At 40.9% G+C, this 15,508-nt stretch overlaps 1 protein-coding gene across 3 annotated transcripts in view; it reads right to left on the bottom strand.

Moving 5' to 3' along the window:
* Positions 1-6,562, bottom strand: part of LOC127946643 (receptor-type tyrosine-protein phosphatase zeta-like) — a 45,364-nt gene extending 38,802 nt beyond the window's left edge. Inside the window, exon 1 of one of the 3 annotated variants that reach the window (XM_052543334.1) lies at positions 6,287-6,562. In XM_052543334.1, the coding sequence (XP_052399294.1) occupies positions 6,287-6,350 (64 nt within the window). In that variant the 5' untranslated portion in view covers positions 6,351-6,562. The remainder of the gene's footprint in view (positions 1-6,286) is intronic. The other 2 variants (XM_052543335.1, XM_052543336.1) reach the window with 2 other exon arrangements.
* Positions 6,563-15,508: the final 8,946 nt, after the last annotated feature.

Genomic DNA, 15,508 nt, shown 5'->3' with positions numbered 1-15,508 from the left:
ATTACTTTTTTTACACATACAAATATATTAATGCAAAATAAATATATGATTTTTTAGTCACTTCCCTAGTCAGGATCACTCTTACCACACAAACTCACATTCTGGCAAGGTTCTCCCCAAGTCCTTGCAGTAACATTAATAGAACGTTTGTTCAAAGTTGACAGGTTTTTAATCATATTCAAAATATCAAAATAGTAGTAATACTAAGTAACAGATTTCAACATTAAGATTTCAGATTAAACAGTAAAAGATTTCAACGTTGAAAGTGACGTTATACCATAATGTTTGCAAAATGATAAAATGGAATGTTTCCTGAACGACAGAATGCGCACATTTTTGATTTTGAATGATTTTGAAAGAAATTACATTTTTATAACTTAACAGGAATATTAGCAAACTTTCTTATAATATATTTTTGTTAGCTCTGTAAATGCTGTTTCATGGATGAAAAATGTTTAATTTTTGAGTAAAGTATTTATTTAAAAAAATCTAGAATTGCAGCCCTCAGAGAACATCATAAGGGGCAAGTAACTCCTCAATGTCAAATGCACTTGTACATCTGATAAGAGCCTTGATTGTGAGATAAGCTCTTGCCCTGGTCTTTGTCCCATTTGAGTCCAATCTGGGGAAGATCAGCAAACCACCCACAGCTCATCCACCAGCTGTCTCCTCCTAAACCCGATGTGGATCTCTGTCATCTGCTTGTGGAAGAGGAGACTTTCAGTGTTTGCGTGATCTGATGAGGATGTTTACATGATCAAAACTATTCGGCTAGTATCAAAGTCAACATGTCCATTCAGTCCTCAGCAGCGTATACATTGTTTGTGATCAGTTCAGTTTGCAATTAACCTTTGAAAGCCGACCCTTTCATCAGACTCGCAGCCAGCACTCTGACATATAGCATAGTTGTGCTCTGGGCAAACCAAGTTCAACTCTTGATGAGACAGACAGACAGACAGATAGATAGATATATATAATTGAAACTACTCCAAGAACAAAAGTGATTTAAGCAGAAAACACAAGCAGCTTTGATTGTCCTCTTTTTGGGGGCTCACAGTGACCCCAGACTTTATACTCACACAGTGTCAGAGACCAAGCGACTATATCATAGTGTCCAAACTTTACTTTGATTTGTATTCAGCATCTTCTCCAAGGTCCATTGAATGAGAGCAGAGATCTAGACCACACACCTCTAGCCTGGAAAAGAACAGGAAGGGATCTCAAAGCATCTTAAGCTAGCACTCAACAGACCTGCTCTTGTTTTCTCCAGTGGTAGACGGGAGCAGCTCTTTCAGTAGCATGACAGCAAACCCTAGTCGGCTGTCATTAATTAAGTGGCAAGTCAGGGATACTAACCCAACCGGCAGAGAGCCATTGGGGCCCCGGCAGAGCCTGTCAATCTACATGCACTGAGATGAAGACGCTGAGATTCTCCACGGACACAGAAAGAGAGACAGACTTTCAATGGATGGAGAAATAAAGGAAGATCTGAAGAGATGAAATAACATATAAAAGAGCTGAATTAGAGTTTTACATTTTATGAAGAAAAGACAAGACAAGTGTAAGTGGGTCTTGTCTTATGATGATAAACACAATGAATTTAAATTTGTTTGGATGAAATATAGCTCTTAATGAATACACACAGCAGTGATCCACATAGGTGTTTGCAATAAAAGAGCGCAAAGAGGAAAGCCTCAGTTCAAGTTCACTCCTCCCTCCAACATAGACACACAAAAGTACCCCAACTCGCTCATCCATCCTTTGTGACATGGGAGCACCACCACTGGGACAAATCAGGGCCCCACCTGAATGTCACACTCACATGCCACATACAAAAAGACCCCCTTTCAAGTCCAGACACCCTACGTTGTTGCATGTCCATGAGCACCGGTCACTTCTTTCCAGCCAGGCACAAAAAAATCGAGCAGCTGACAGCATAATTCACTAAGCGGGACTGGCCCAAGGCCATGGGCAGGATGGTGCAGAGATTTGGCTCACCACTGAAGCCCCCCTCGCCACCGCCCCAGTCCATTCACGCTTGGCCCCTCCACTGTCTTGGGAAGGAGAGAAAAGACAGGACTCTGAGGCATGCCTGACTGAATGTGCTTGAGCCTAATGCCGAATTATCTGTTCATCAAATGCCCCCGCTGCCGCTTAGGGGAAATGTGCTCCTGTTTTCACAAGCAGATTCGGACAGGGAGTCTGGATGCCAGGCTGCCCCAATTGCCCCCACCAAAGAGCAAAAAAAGAAAAAAAAAACACAGACAAAAAAGTTCTGGCCACAAACAGCGTTAAACTAAGCAGTTCTATCAACCAATTAATAGTGAGTGATTTACATTTTGGAAAAAAAAATATGGCTAGTTATTCTGTCTCTTTTTGTGCCACTGCTGAAAATAGTCCCAAATGAAGCTGAGAAATTAATCTTGTTTAAGAAATTAAAAGTGGGAAGGGGAAGTCTTGGCCTAGTGGTAAGAGAGATTGACTCCTAACCCTAGGGTTGTGGGTTTGAGTCTCGGGCTGGCAATAACACGACTGAGGTGCCCTTGAGCAAGGCACAAGCCCCAAACTGCTCCCTGGGCACCGCAGCATAAATGGCTGCCCACTGCTCCGGGTGTGTGTTCACAGTGTGTGTGTGTGTGTTCACTGCTCTGTGTGTGTGCACTTTGGATGGGTTAAATGCAGAGCACAAATTCTGAGTATGGGTCACCATACTTGGCTGAATGTATATATATATATATAGTGACGAGTGGGGTGGGGCCGAGAGCCATGGGAACGAGGCCGGTGGAGTGATTGGGAAATGAGCGACACCTGCTCCACTCACCGGGTTAGAGTATCACAGAGAAGATTGGAAGGATACAAAAGAGGAGCGACAACAGTGAAGGACGAGAGAGGACCAGGCCTGGGTTTTATTTTGTGTTTTAGTTTTGTTTGTCGCAATGTTTTGTGTTTATTTTGTAATTAAACTTTGATTTGAATGTTCGCCCGCTCTCGCCTCCTTCTTCCCGTGATTATGAAGTTTGTACTCCGTTACACACACATATATATAAGGGTAAATGATTTAATTCAATTGCTTGCTTTATTCCAGAATAAAACAGTGTTCTTGAACAAACAGGTTGACTGAATAATTCAATGACTCATTCTTGAAAACAGTAGCTGAATTATATTACAAATTATTTCAGTTATTGAATGAATTAGTGTTTTGAATAAATGGGGAAATTATTTGATGACTGCTGAATAAATCAGTGATCTTGAATGAATTTTTTGACTGAATGATACACTGACTCCATTTTAAAACAGCTGTTTAATTCAGCTATGCTATTTACAGCATTTTAACAAGATATATAAAAAAAACTGTACAATAGTATTGTATGGTAGATAACAGTCTGGTATTGTATATGGTAGTACGTTATTTTAATTCAATCAGTCACTTTCATTTGTTTCATTTCCTAAATGAATCATTGTTTTGAATGACTCCGTTGACTGAACGATTCTGTGACTCACTCATTAAGACACTTTTCTCTTTCCGGAGCAAATCTGTGTTTTGAAATGAATCTGCTGATTTAACGATTTTATGACACACTAATAAATCGATTCACTCGTTTAATTTCTGAATGATACATAATTTTTTTTAAAAATTGGATGGGTGAATGATGTGGTGACTCACACATGAAGAGAGCCATTTGTTTCAATCCTGAACAAATCAGTATTTTTGAATGAATCATTTAAAATGAATCACTTGTTTCTTTCATGAATGATTCAGTTTTTTGAATGAAACGGTTGAGTGAATCATTTTGTGGCTCACTTATAAATCATGTTTTGTTTTCAGAATAAATCAGTGTTTTTAAACAAATCATTTGAGCAAACAGTTCAGTGACTTACTCTTAATTTTCGCCATATACTGGTTTGATGATGTAACCTGCTGAAAAAGTCACTGAAGAATCTACTTTAATAATGTACAGACTCACAGTGAAAACAGATGAGCAAATCAACTTTTCTTTTCTGCTGACATCACTGAGGCCACATAGGCTATTGAATAATGTAGTCAAACAGCTATTTAGTTAGCATTTTAACAGACTTGCATTCAGTCTGTATCACCCACCCTTCACAATCCAATCCAATCCTGATGAATCAAATACAGTTATTTTCCCCGTTATATATCCTGCTTTACTCTGGGAGAGATGGATGTATTTAAACATAGAAAAATAGCAAACTTCTCCTTTAAGCCTAAATGGTTATTCTGCTTGGACACACAACTAATTGGAGCATGTAGAGACACACAGTACCACACGTCCCTCACAGGTGGACACACATGAGGCATGTGGCAGAGGAGGGGCCACGTGGACCCCGGACTGACAGCTTTACAGTTCGCTACTACCATCTGTCACAAACCCAAGACCCGACAAACAACACAGGGACTTTCTCAGAGGAAAAACAGAGATGTGCCAAAAAAGTGTAGAAGGGAAAAAAAACTTGTTAGCTATAGTACAACACTTGGGAAGACAGATGGTGAGAGAGAGAGAGGTTTCATTCACTAGATCGCTTCCTAAAGTTTGAGCCCTTCTTTTGTGCCACACATTTCATCACAGCATCATTTAGAACACCGAACAGAAAAGAAGAAAAGTAGTAAGGGATTTTTTTTAGCAGGTACCGACTATACCCGGTTCACTAGCTGACTTACAAAAGGGCTTTTCCAAGTCCTTGTAAAATGCCTTTGGTCAACTCTTAGAGGCTTTGTCTCAGACGCCATCCAAAAGATTAATTCTGGCATATCAGTCGCTTCTTGGCACTTCGTAACAAATAGCAGACAAAATAATGAGCCTAGGATTGAAGTCTGAGTTTGTATAAGCATTTGTCACTTTCTGCTGAACTGGGCATGGGATGATTTGAACAATGGTGGCATATGTTAACTTTGAGCCAAGCAACACTTTTTTCTCACAGGGTACTTGCACTGTATAACAAATAAAAATAGTAGACACTAAAGAAAATAGCCACAATAGCCACATTTTCCTGCAGTCTTTTGCTTTTTATCTCTCCCTGATTTCTGTAATTTTTCTTTCCGTTTAGACTAACAAGTCATTTTAAAGGTAAGATAAACTAGAAATACCTCCTTAGACGTGAACTCAATACGTTTTTTGTGCTCTTGATGGTCCCAGTATTTTGTCATTGGGTTCTAGACTATACTGACACCTACTGGTCTGGATGAATGAAGTTTACAAACTGCTGCTGCTTTTTATTGAAGCTGCTTATCTTCTCTTATTCTTCATTTATTATCATACTTATAGTAGACATTCTTGGATTCAATCTCAACAAATTTTAGAAGTAGTAACTCAGCCAATTGCGTACCACCGTTGGTACATATGGCAGCGCCCATAAATGAGAACCCACTCCATGTAAAACTGTATTCAAGTATTCATACTATTCATTACTTTACGTGTAAATCCTTAAATTGCGAACATTGCAATTGCACTTGAGACAACTGCACATTTCAGATTTTACACTGCACTTAGGTCACTAAGGTATAACCTCATTAGATTTTTCATGTTCAAAAATAAAATCTGTTCTCTGAATGATTCATTTACTGTAAAACTCCTCATATGAATGTCTGCATGTATAATTCAGTTTAGACAGTTTGCAAGAATGCTAATGTTTTATTATTATTTTTCCTATGTAACTTCCATTTACTAGGTAAAGTAAGACCACACTAAAATATTAAAATCATAATATTAATTTTTACTTGATTTTGTTCCTCAGTATTACATTTAAAGAGATAGAAACTGTACATGAACTTAGCAGTGTTGTGACTTGGGCAGAACAAAAATATAAAGCAGAAATTCAACTCCAGTTCCCAGTTTTAATGGGTTGAAATTGCAGAAAAAAAGCATTACTTTATGATCTTATGATCATGAATTTAAAGGCGGTATGTAAAGCATATGCTCAGACAGACTCTCTGTTCAAACAATGTTCCATGTTCTCTTGTACAGTACTGACTGCAATACAATACAGCAGACACAGCAGACAAAAACTAAATATTTGAATTGCCATGATATGACTCATTATGAAAGAAAGACTTGAAATTTTGGGCACAGATCACGTTTAGCTAGAAATAAATCATGTTTAAGTGTGAACCCCAAGTTCAATAAAAATAAGCTTGATTTGGAAACCATGACATCCAGCACTTCCCGCACCTGTTCATCAGCATTATACACACTACACTCATCTATAAACCCATTATTGAAGGATTTATTAAAAACAGATAAAGTAAACTAGAGATGCATGCTTTACATACCTGTTTTACTGAAGAGTGCGATCTGCGCAAGAAACAGTGCGCATCTTGTCGTGAGCGCTTCCATTATTCTCTGAATGTGAAGAAATATTGCTGTTAAGAGCAAACAAGGTGAGGACAGTCGAGACGACAGAGGAACACCTCTCCCGAAGAGCCGGATGGTATCACATTGGTTGGGTAACGGGAGGAGATAACCCCTTCAGCGGTCAGATCCACTCCGCTCTCCGCTGCATGGATGTGCGCGCGTCCGGACGAAGCGCCTCGCTTCGCGCACCGTGAGTTCAGCTGGAAGTGCGCGCGCCACCCACAGACCGCTACACACACAAAAAAGTTTGGTAACGCTTTCTATGGAGACTTTATATATAACTCATTATAATTGTACAATAGCCTATATAAATAGTATTTTCAGAAATAATTCTAACCACAGTTTTATAACCATGTGGATGTTAAAAATGGCAGCACTTAATTTTGCATTTACTAATAATTAGCATTAATCTTATGATAAATTCTCACTGCATTACAATACACACTGTAAAAAATACACACTGTAATGCAATAATTGCTATATTGTTTTCATTGATAATTAACGACAGTTTCATAACATAACATCATCATGACTTTAATATAGCCTACCATACATTTGGCTGCTTATACTAAATCTCATCAGCTAAGATGTGATGACGCGTGTGCTATTACAACTCAATAAATAAGCTATTAAAGTTGAGTGACTTACATTTCAGGCAAAACTTCCACTCTAGTTAAACTTCAAAAAGCTAGTTCGTGTATTTCTTTTCTATCGATGAAATTTGTTCCAAAAGAAGGTTCACTCGTCTGGAATCTTTCAGTCTGGAGCGGAGCGGAGAGACAGGCTCAAAGCGTTCCGCGATCACTCCTCTCCAGCTCCACTCCGGGTTTTCCATTTCCACTCCTGGAGCGAGAGAAAAACTCTTCGACTTTCCAAAAAACTGCGCATCCCGCTCCGTTCTCACTCCGCATCCACACATCTGATTTTAAACTCAGTGGCCACAGACAAGTGGAGTAAGGTTACAGATATCTGAAAAAAATATCTCATATGTGAAATATGAGACCATTTTTAGTTCACTGGTGTCAGGTTCTTGGTAAGGGAGGAACTCAGGTGCAGACAGGGATTCTCAAACAAAGGGTTTATTAAATACAAAACGGGGAAAACAAAACCCACGAGGGGGAAAACAATAGCTAGGGAAAAGACTAAATAACCAAACAAGACTGGGCAGACAAGATCAAGACACAAAACACCAACTATAAACAAACACTCACGGTATACAAAGACTTCTTGAGGAACAATCACAAGTGATGAACACATAAGTAGTACATAAGTAACACAATGAACCGACGCAAGACAGAGCACACTAGGAGATCTAAATAGGGGGAACAATTAAGACACGACAGGTGACACAGATAGGGCAATCACGACACGACTAGGATAACAAGGGGGGCGGGGCAAGGGAACGAGACAACACAAGCACATGGCCCAAAGACAAGGCCATGCGCTTGTACACAAAACAAGGGTCTGTCATGATCCTGCCTCAAGACTAGGAAAAATCAAGGACACGAGGGCAGGATCATGACAGAACCCCTCCCTTAAGGAGCGGCTTCCAGACGCTCCTCAAGGGAACATCAAACACGGGACATGACTGACATGACAGACTGGGACACAGACACAAACCAACAGGACATGACAAATAACAACAAAGGCAAACATGAGTACACAACGGCAGGGTTGGGGTGACAAATCAAAAAAAACAAACAGGGAAGGGGAGGGGGCGGGACCACAAAGTTCATGGGGGACAGACCAGGGCGGGTGGGAGGGGTAGGAATCCTAGGAGGACAGGACGAAGGCTGACGACGGGGGGTACGGGCAGGTCTGGGTGGTGAGGGACGGGGAGGGGTCTCGGGACAACTGACAGGGGACATGACAGGACCAGACAAGGGACGCGGGACAACACTTACGGGACGCGGGGAGACGACATCTACTGGACACGGGGGGACCACAGGACACGGGGCCACATCGGCTGGACACGGGGAGACAACGGCTGGACACGGGGGGACAACATCTACGGGACACGGGGGGACAACATCTACGGGACACGGGGGGACCACAGGACACGGGGGGACATCAACGGGACACGGGGCCACATCAACGGGACACGGGGCCACATCAACGGGACACGGGGCCACATCAACGGGACACGGGGAGACAACGGCTGGACATCTGGGACTTCTGGGGACAGGGTCAGGGGACAAGACAGGACTGACGGGGATTTCTAAAATTTGGACAAGACGGGACAAATAATCAGAAAAAGCTTTAGCAGCTAGGATAATAGGCAGCTCCTTCTGGGATGAGACCGACTGTACAAGAGTCTTTGCTGCAGAGTCGGCCGCGGCTCTCTCCTCCGCTCTCACGACTGCAGCTCTCTTCTTTGCCGGCTCGGGCACGCTCACCGTTGCTGGCTCGGGCACGCTCACCGTTGCTGGCTCGGGCACGCTCACCGCTGCTGGCTCGGGCACGCCCACCGCTGCTGGCTCGGGCACGCCCACCGCTGCTGGCTCGGGCACGCCAGCTCTCTCCGCTGCTGGCACGGGCACGCCAGCTCTCTCCGCTGCTGGCACGGGCACGCCAGCTCTCTCCGCTGCTGGCACGGGCACGCCAGCTCTCTCCGCTGCTGGCACGGGCACGCCAGCTCTCTCCGCTGCTGGCACGGGCACGCCAGCGCTCACCGCTGCTGGCACGGGCACGCCAGCTCTCTCCGCTGCTGGCTTGGGCACGCTCACCGCTGCTGGCACGGGCACGCCAGCTCTCTCCGCTGCTGGCACGGGCACGCCAGCTCTCTCCGCTGCTGGCACAGGCACGCCAGCTCTCTCCGCTGCTGGCACAGGCACGCCAGCGCTCACCGCTGCTGGCTCAGGCACGCTCACCGCTGCTGACTCGGGAGGAGACAGGGTCACAGGACCGGCAGGCCCCTTCTTCTTCCTCTTCCTCCTCGGGCGCGGTGCAGAGGCTACAGCTGGGTCAGAGGCGGGTTGGGGGAGTTTGGTCTCGGACAGGGCAGACTCGGACGCCGAAGACTCTGAAGCCGACTCCCATGAAAACCGTCTCCCTCGTTTCATGGGGAGACTGCTGGCTGAGGAGGGCACCTCAGGACTCTGGGAGGGGCTTGCCTGACCCCCCAGGGTTGCCACGGCCAGGACACGACCCTCAGGGATCGTTGGCAGCTGGGTAGGTGGAGGGGACCTCTGTGGCTCCTCCTGGGAGATGCTTTCCCACAGCCGGGCATAATTACGGAGGACCCATTCCCCCTCAGGCGAGTATGGGAGGGTGACCCCCTTCCTGTCGGCGGGGGACGACGTCCAGCACAGCCTCCGGAACTCCGCCTGACGCTGAAGCTCAGAGGCCCTCCTGCCTGCTGAGTTCCTTGGTGGTCGGTTCATTCTGTCAGGTATTGGTAAGGGAGGAACTCAGGTGCAGACAGGAATCGGGTACACACAGGATTTATTTGACAAAAAGGGAAAACAAAAACCCACGAGGGGGAAAACACTGACTAGGAAAATGACTAAATAACAAAACAAGACTGGGCAGACAAGATAAAGACACTTAACACGAACTATAAACAAACACTCACGGTATTACAAAGACTTCTTCAGGGATGACAATCACAAATCACAAATGTGGAACAGTTAGATGAAACAGTCACAAATCACAGATTACAAATCTCAATGACAATGAACCGACGCAAGACAGAGCACACTAGGAGATCTAAATAGGGGTACTAATCAAGACACGACAGGTGTTACAGATAGGACAATCAAGACACGACTAGGTTAACAAGGGGGGCGGGGCAAGGGAACGAGACAACACAAGCACATGGCCCAAAGACAAGGCCATGCGCTTGTACACAAAACACGGGTCTGTCATGATCCTGCCTCAAGACTAGGAAAAATCAAGGACACGAGGGCAGAATCATGACAACTGGTCAATATATTACTGAAATTTCCAATTTCCTAGTATCTGTGAAATTAAAAATGTAGATATATCCGATTTTTTTTTTTTTATAGCACATGTAGTGCGATGATAAATTAGGCTACGGTACAGGCTATCATACAAATTCCACTGCTTCAAATTATATTTTTATTCACTAATATGAACTATAAATAGGTTTAACAGGAATAGTAATACCAGTCAATTTTGACCGTGTGAGGACTTATTAATATTATTATTATTTTTAATCCCGAATAGGAAAACATCTTATAAATCATACAGAATTAAGTCTTTTGAAAATACAGTTACTGTAGTACAGTATAAAAACCAACACACCTATGGCCACTGCCTGATTTTATGTCCCAATAAAACATGGTAACCCAACATGTGTGTTGTTGTTGTTGTTGTTATTGTTGTGTTGTATTGTTTGTTTCTTTTTTTCCTTTTAAATGATGAATTAGGAAATAACTACACCTTAATGCATAAATATGATTCATTTTGTGAAATAATAACTGCATAAAGCAACAACCACAAAAGACCAAGGTGTTCGCCAATATCAGTGCCCTCTTAACTTGAGAGAATGAATATTGGTTAAGCAAAAGAGTAGCTAATACATCACCAGCTACCCTGAAAACAGGATGTTATATGCATATGTGCACCCTTTTACGAACATGCACCCCTGGGGATGCTCACATTCTTGTCTTGGTTTGAAAACAATCCTCAAAGAAATGCTCTTGCACAGCATTTAAGATACTTTCCAATGCAAGGAGATTACCGAAGTGCGATTATCAGATTTCTAAAGGTCGGGTACATATTTGCTTTTGAGAAAGAGAGGTGTAACTGCTTGAATAAGATATATATTATCTACTCTTTAGGGATCCGCAGGTTCCTTGATTCATTTGTATGAACAGGTTTAGTTTGGAGCATCTGATTCAAAAGCAAAGAATGAGTCAAGTTGACTCTCTTAGCATAAACTAGGATAGTTAGAGTGAGCAAAAACAGCAGACCAAACAAGCAGGTTATCGCTAAAGGCTGTTGAGGAAAACTTGGCTCAATTTAATAAGAAGCACAACTCTATAGACACAATGAGCTCAGCATCACACAAAAAAAGTGGAGAAAGATCAAATACTGAAACTTTCAAAAGCATCTTCAATCAGTGCATAATATATGGAGTGCTTTTCTTTTCAGTATTGTGCATCGTTTGGAGACTCACATTCATGTAAAGGGGCATATGTGGTTTACGGTTCAACTTGATACAAAGAATAGGGTCCCAAAACTAGTAATATACTACCCATGTTACGCATGCAGAGACCATGCGAATACATTAACATAATTTACCAAGGATTAACTTTAATTTATGCAGGGTCTGTTCTTCAGTTGTAAACCTGCATGTTTGAAGGGGGCCCACTAAAACTGCATTTACATCCTTGGAGCAGTCATTGTTTTGTATTTATGGGTGTATAATTACTTAATCTAATCTAGTAGAAATTAAAATAATAAATAAATCAGTATGAAACAAACAAATCAACAAACATCCTGATGTCCTTAAATGACCTTTTCATTAGTGTTTCTAGGTTCTACTCTTAAGATTATTTTGATGTTTAATGCTTTTAAGATACTAGAAAAAAGACTAATGCAAAAATATGAATAATAATAATACATACATACAATTTTAGCTTAAACTAAAAAAAAAAAAAAATCTGTACAATATGAATAATACATCTAAATGCCTAAAATGTGGTACAATGTTGGTATTCTGTTTGCCATTCAGAATGAAAATATCTTCTGCAGTATGATGAGTCCAGTAAATTGCCGATGGCCAAATATGAATAAGTTTAAACATGCCTTGATGTTCCCAAGAAAACAGGATTCCACATTCCTGAAAGTTTAGTGCTCCATAGTGACAAGACTGCTAACATCCCTGAAAGCTAACAAATCTTTCAAAGGATTATTGCCTTTGCTGAACTTTGTGCAGTTCTCCACAGTTCAGTGCATGCATTGGGAGCAAGAGATCAGTGTGACTGGCTTTGATGACTTTTTTACATTTTCGACTCTTCTTTATTGATTATCAACTATGTCTCTTTTTTCATTTTTACATTTAACACGCAAGTATAACAAAATGCATGCATTATTAATAAATCTAACATTTATTAAGTATTTAGCAGTCAGAATATGTAAAAGCTGGGATATAGTTCTAGATTTGTTTTCATAGTTCACATTTGAGACTTCTTATCTCACAGTTGCAACTTCACATTTCACGAGATTGCAACTTTATAGCTCACAATGGCAACTTTATCTCCAATTTGTGACTTTATGACTATATCCCATATTTGCAACCATTTTTACAACTTTACAATTTCAATGCAACTTCATATCTTACATTTACGACTTCAAATATCATATTTGCAACTTTATCACATTTGCACATTATTTCATATTTTAAAATATCTCACAATAAACTTTTTGATCTTTTACTTTTGATAGTAGTTTTGCTAAATGATTGTTGTCAAAATAAATGAGGACTGCAGTGACATAATATTTTATTGGAATACTTTAACTTTGGTGTTTCAACTGTAGGAAATAAAATTTTTATTTTATTTTTATTTATTTAACATATTACGTATGCCAGGCCAATAGTTGGCGCTGTCACCTTTACTGTTAGTAAACAGTGCCTGTAGGGAAGTGTTGACTATGCATTGTACATGATGCGTCTCTGCTGTTGGTTGTAATATTAGTGAAGTAAATACACACTTTTCTAAAGAAGCGTTAGCAAACTCTAGAGCAGCAACAACAGTACCATGTAATCGGCAATTGTTGTGGATGTATGTTTGTTCACACTTGCCTTTAAAATCAACATGTACTCCGCATGTTGACATAGTTAACACGTACTACGCATGCACATCACCGTTTCAGATTCCCGTACATGGTGTTTACACAGAAACAATAATGGTATCGTACACCAGCCCCACTGTGTGCCCAAATTTTCAACAATACAGCTGGGAAAATCAACCAATGATACACCAATCTGCAAGAATCACAATCGATGTGTTGACCTGCCACTTTTACTCTCACGGCACCTTCAGAGTCAGTCTGAATGTTAATGGAGTAACTTGCATAATGGCAAGTTAGATATGGAGGACAACAGTATTTTGTCACTGAGCCAATGTGAGGTTAAATGCTGGGAAAGCTGTTGATTAGGAAGCTCTGTGTAGGGGGTTGGACCAAGCTCTTCAAAGGCCACAATGCCCGATATGTTTTGGACGCAGTTGTTAAGCTTTCCTGCCACCACAGACCGTGGAGTTTCCTCAAACCGCCATTGTCATCTCCCACAATAATTTGGAAATTGCTTGGGTGCTAATCCAGTACCCATGCTTTCAGAGTTTTTGATGCAGCATCAGCATTGGAAATCCCGGAGGGCCATTGTCAGTTTACAGACCCATGGTTACCATTCACACTTTATAAAGATTAACCGTCATTGTGAAACCAGAATGCAACAAGGCCAGTGTGTGTACAAGTGTGAGTCCCATTTCCCAAACTCATTTTCTCCAGGTCCAGAGTTGTGTCCACTGCAGCGTGGAGCTCTCTACATACCAGCAGCAGAACAAAACGCTCCTTCACAAGCTCGAAGAGAGGCTTTAAATCAAAGTGCTTCCAAATGACATCAGGTTCCTGGATCCCTGTGAGAGAAAAGAGGAGAGGGAGCAGTGAGTGCCTTTTATCTGAGCTTCAGTGGCACATCCAAACCCAGACTCACGTCTCAGCCTCCCGATGGGGGACAGACGACGCATACACAGTCACACACAAACATCACATCTCAGCAATATGGGGATGGAAGAAAGGCGATGCGAGACATAGACACTTCGACTCCATGCCTACCTCGCTTTTATCTGTCTCTCTCTCTGTCACTGCTGTCTTTATGTTGCTCGCTCGCTCTACTCAATCTTTATTTTCACTGCTTTAACTGGTGTTCGGAACACATTACAACAGAACTAGAGTTTGTTAAACCATTTATTCATTTTCTGCTACATAAATGAGTATTTTAATACTGACAAACAGTGACAGAAAAGAACAGATTTTGTGAAAAAATCTCATCCAGTTAACATTAAAAGGACTTTTTTAGTATAGTTTCCCTTTCATATGCAGATAAGTTAAATGATACATTTTGAACTTCTTTTGGATGTTTTCAACTCAAAATCAACAAATTAAGTCATATTAATATTAGGGCCGGGACTTTAACGCGTTAATTGAGATTAATTAATTACACAAAAAATAATGCGTTAACTAAGATTAATTAATTACAGAAAAAAAATTCCCGCATTTTTAATAACTTATTTTTGCACCGCGGAACGTTTCTCACTGGATGAGTTTCGGCAGACCGATTATACTGGAGCACCAACTAGCGTTCGCCGCAGCACATCGAGCCTCAAGGATCACCTCAACGCAAAACATATAGCAGCTAGCCTGGACTTTACACTTTATGTTGAACTATGTATTATTTTGTTGGTGCAACAGTTTATGTTAAACTCTTTATTGTTTTGGCCAAGGTTATTGAGAGTTGGACTTAGTATGTTATGGCCTCTGAAGCAACAGAGAGATGTTTTCTAATAGTCAGTGTTTCCAATGTTCTGAATGTAATTGACAGTATTGTGTTTTACTTAAAAAAACACTTTACAGAAGGTTCCAGCACCTATAAGCTTCCTGAATTTCTGAAATGTACTATTTCTAAATTGTTTCTAAATATGCTATTGCTACACTTCATGGCAAAAATTGCACTGGTCTGCTAGACTTGGTTGAACAAAAATAAACAATATTTTGTCGCTTAAGCTTATGTATTCAGTCATTATTCAATGGTATACTATAAATCCATGTGAAAAAAAATGACTTCTCACTGTTCTCAGGTCAAATATTTATCTGCGATTAAAATGCGATTAATTTCGATTAATTAATTACATAGCCTCTAATTAATTAGATTAATTTTTTTTTATCGAGTCCCGGCCCTAATTAATATACCTTTTTTTTCCAGAATTTGCAGGGCTGTGTGATATATACATATAAATTATATACATTTATATGTAAAATATAATATTTATATCATGTAAAATATATATAATTTAAATAAACATAATACATAGTATAAAAAATTATATAATAATAAAATAATAATATTTTAATAAACATATCACAATTTTAAAACCAATACTTGTTTTGGT

This window comes from Carassius gibelio, chromosome A25 (genome assembly GCF_023724105.1).
Source record: "Carassius gibelio isolate Cgi1373 ecotype wild population from Czech Republic chromosome A25, carGib1.2-hapl.c, whole genome shotgun sequence".
Taxonomy (NCBI): domain Eukaryota; kingdom Metazoa; phylum Chordata; class Actinopteri; order Cypriniformes; family Cyprinidae; genus Carassius; species Carassius gibelio.
This window is presented reverse-complemented; position numbering and strand designations above follow the sequence as displayed.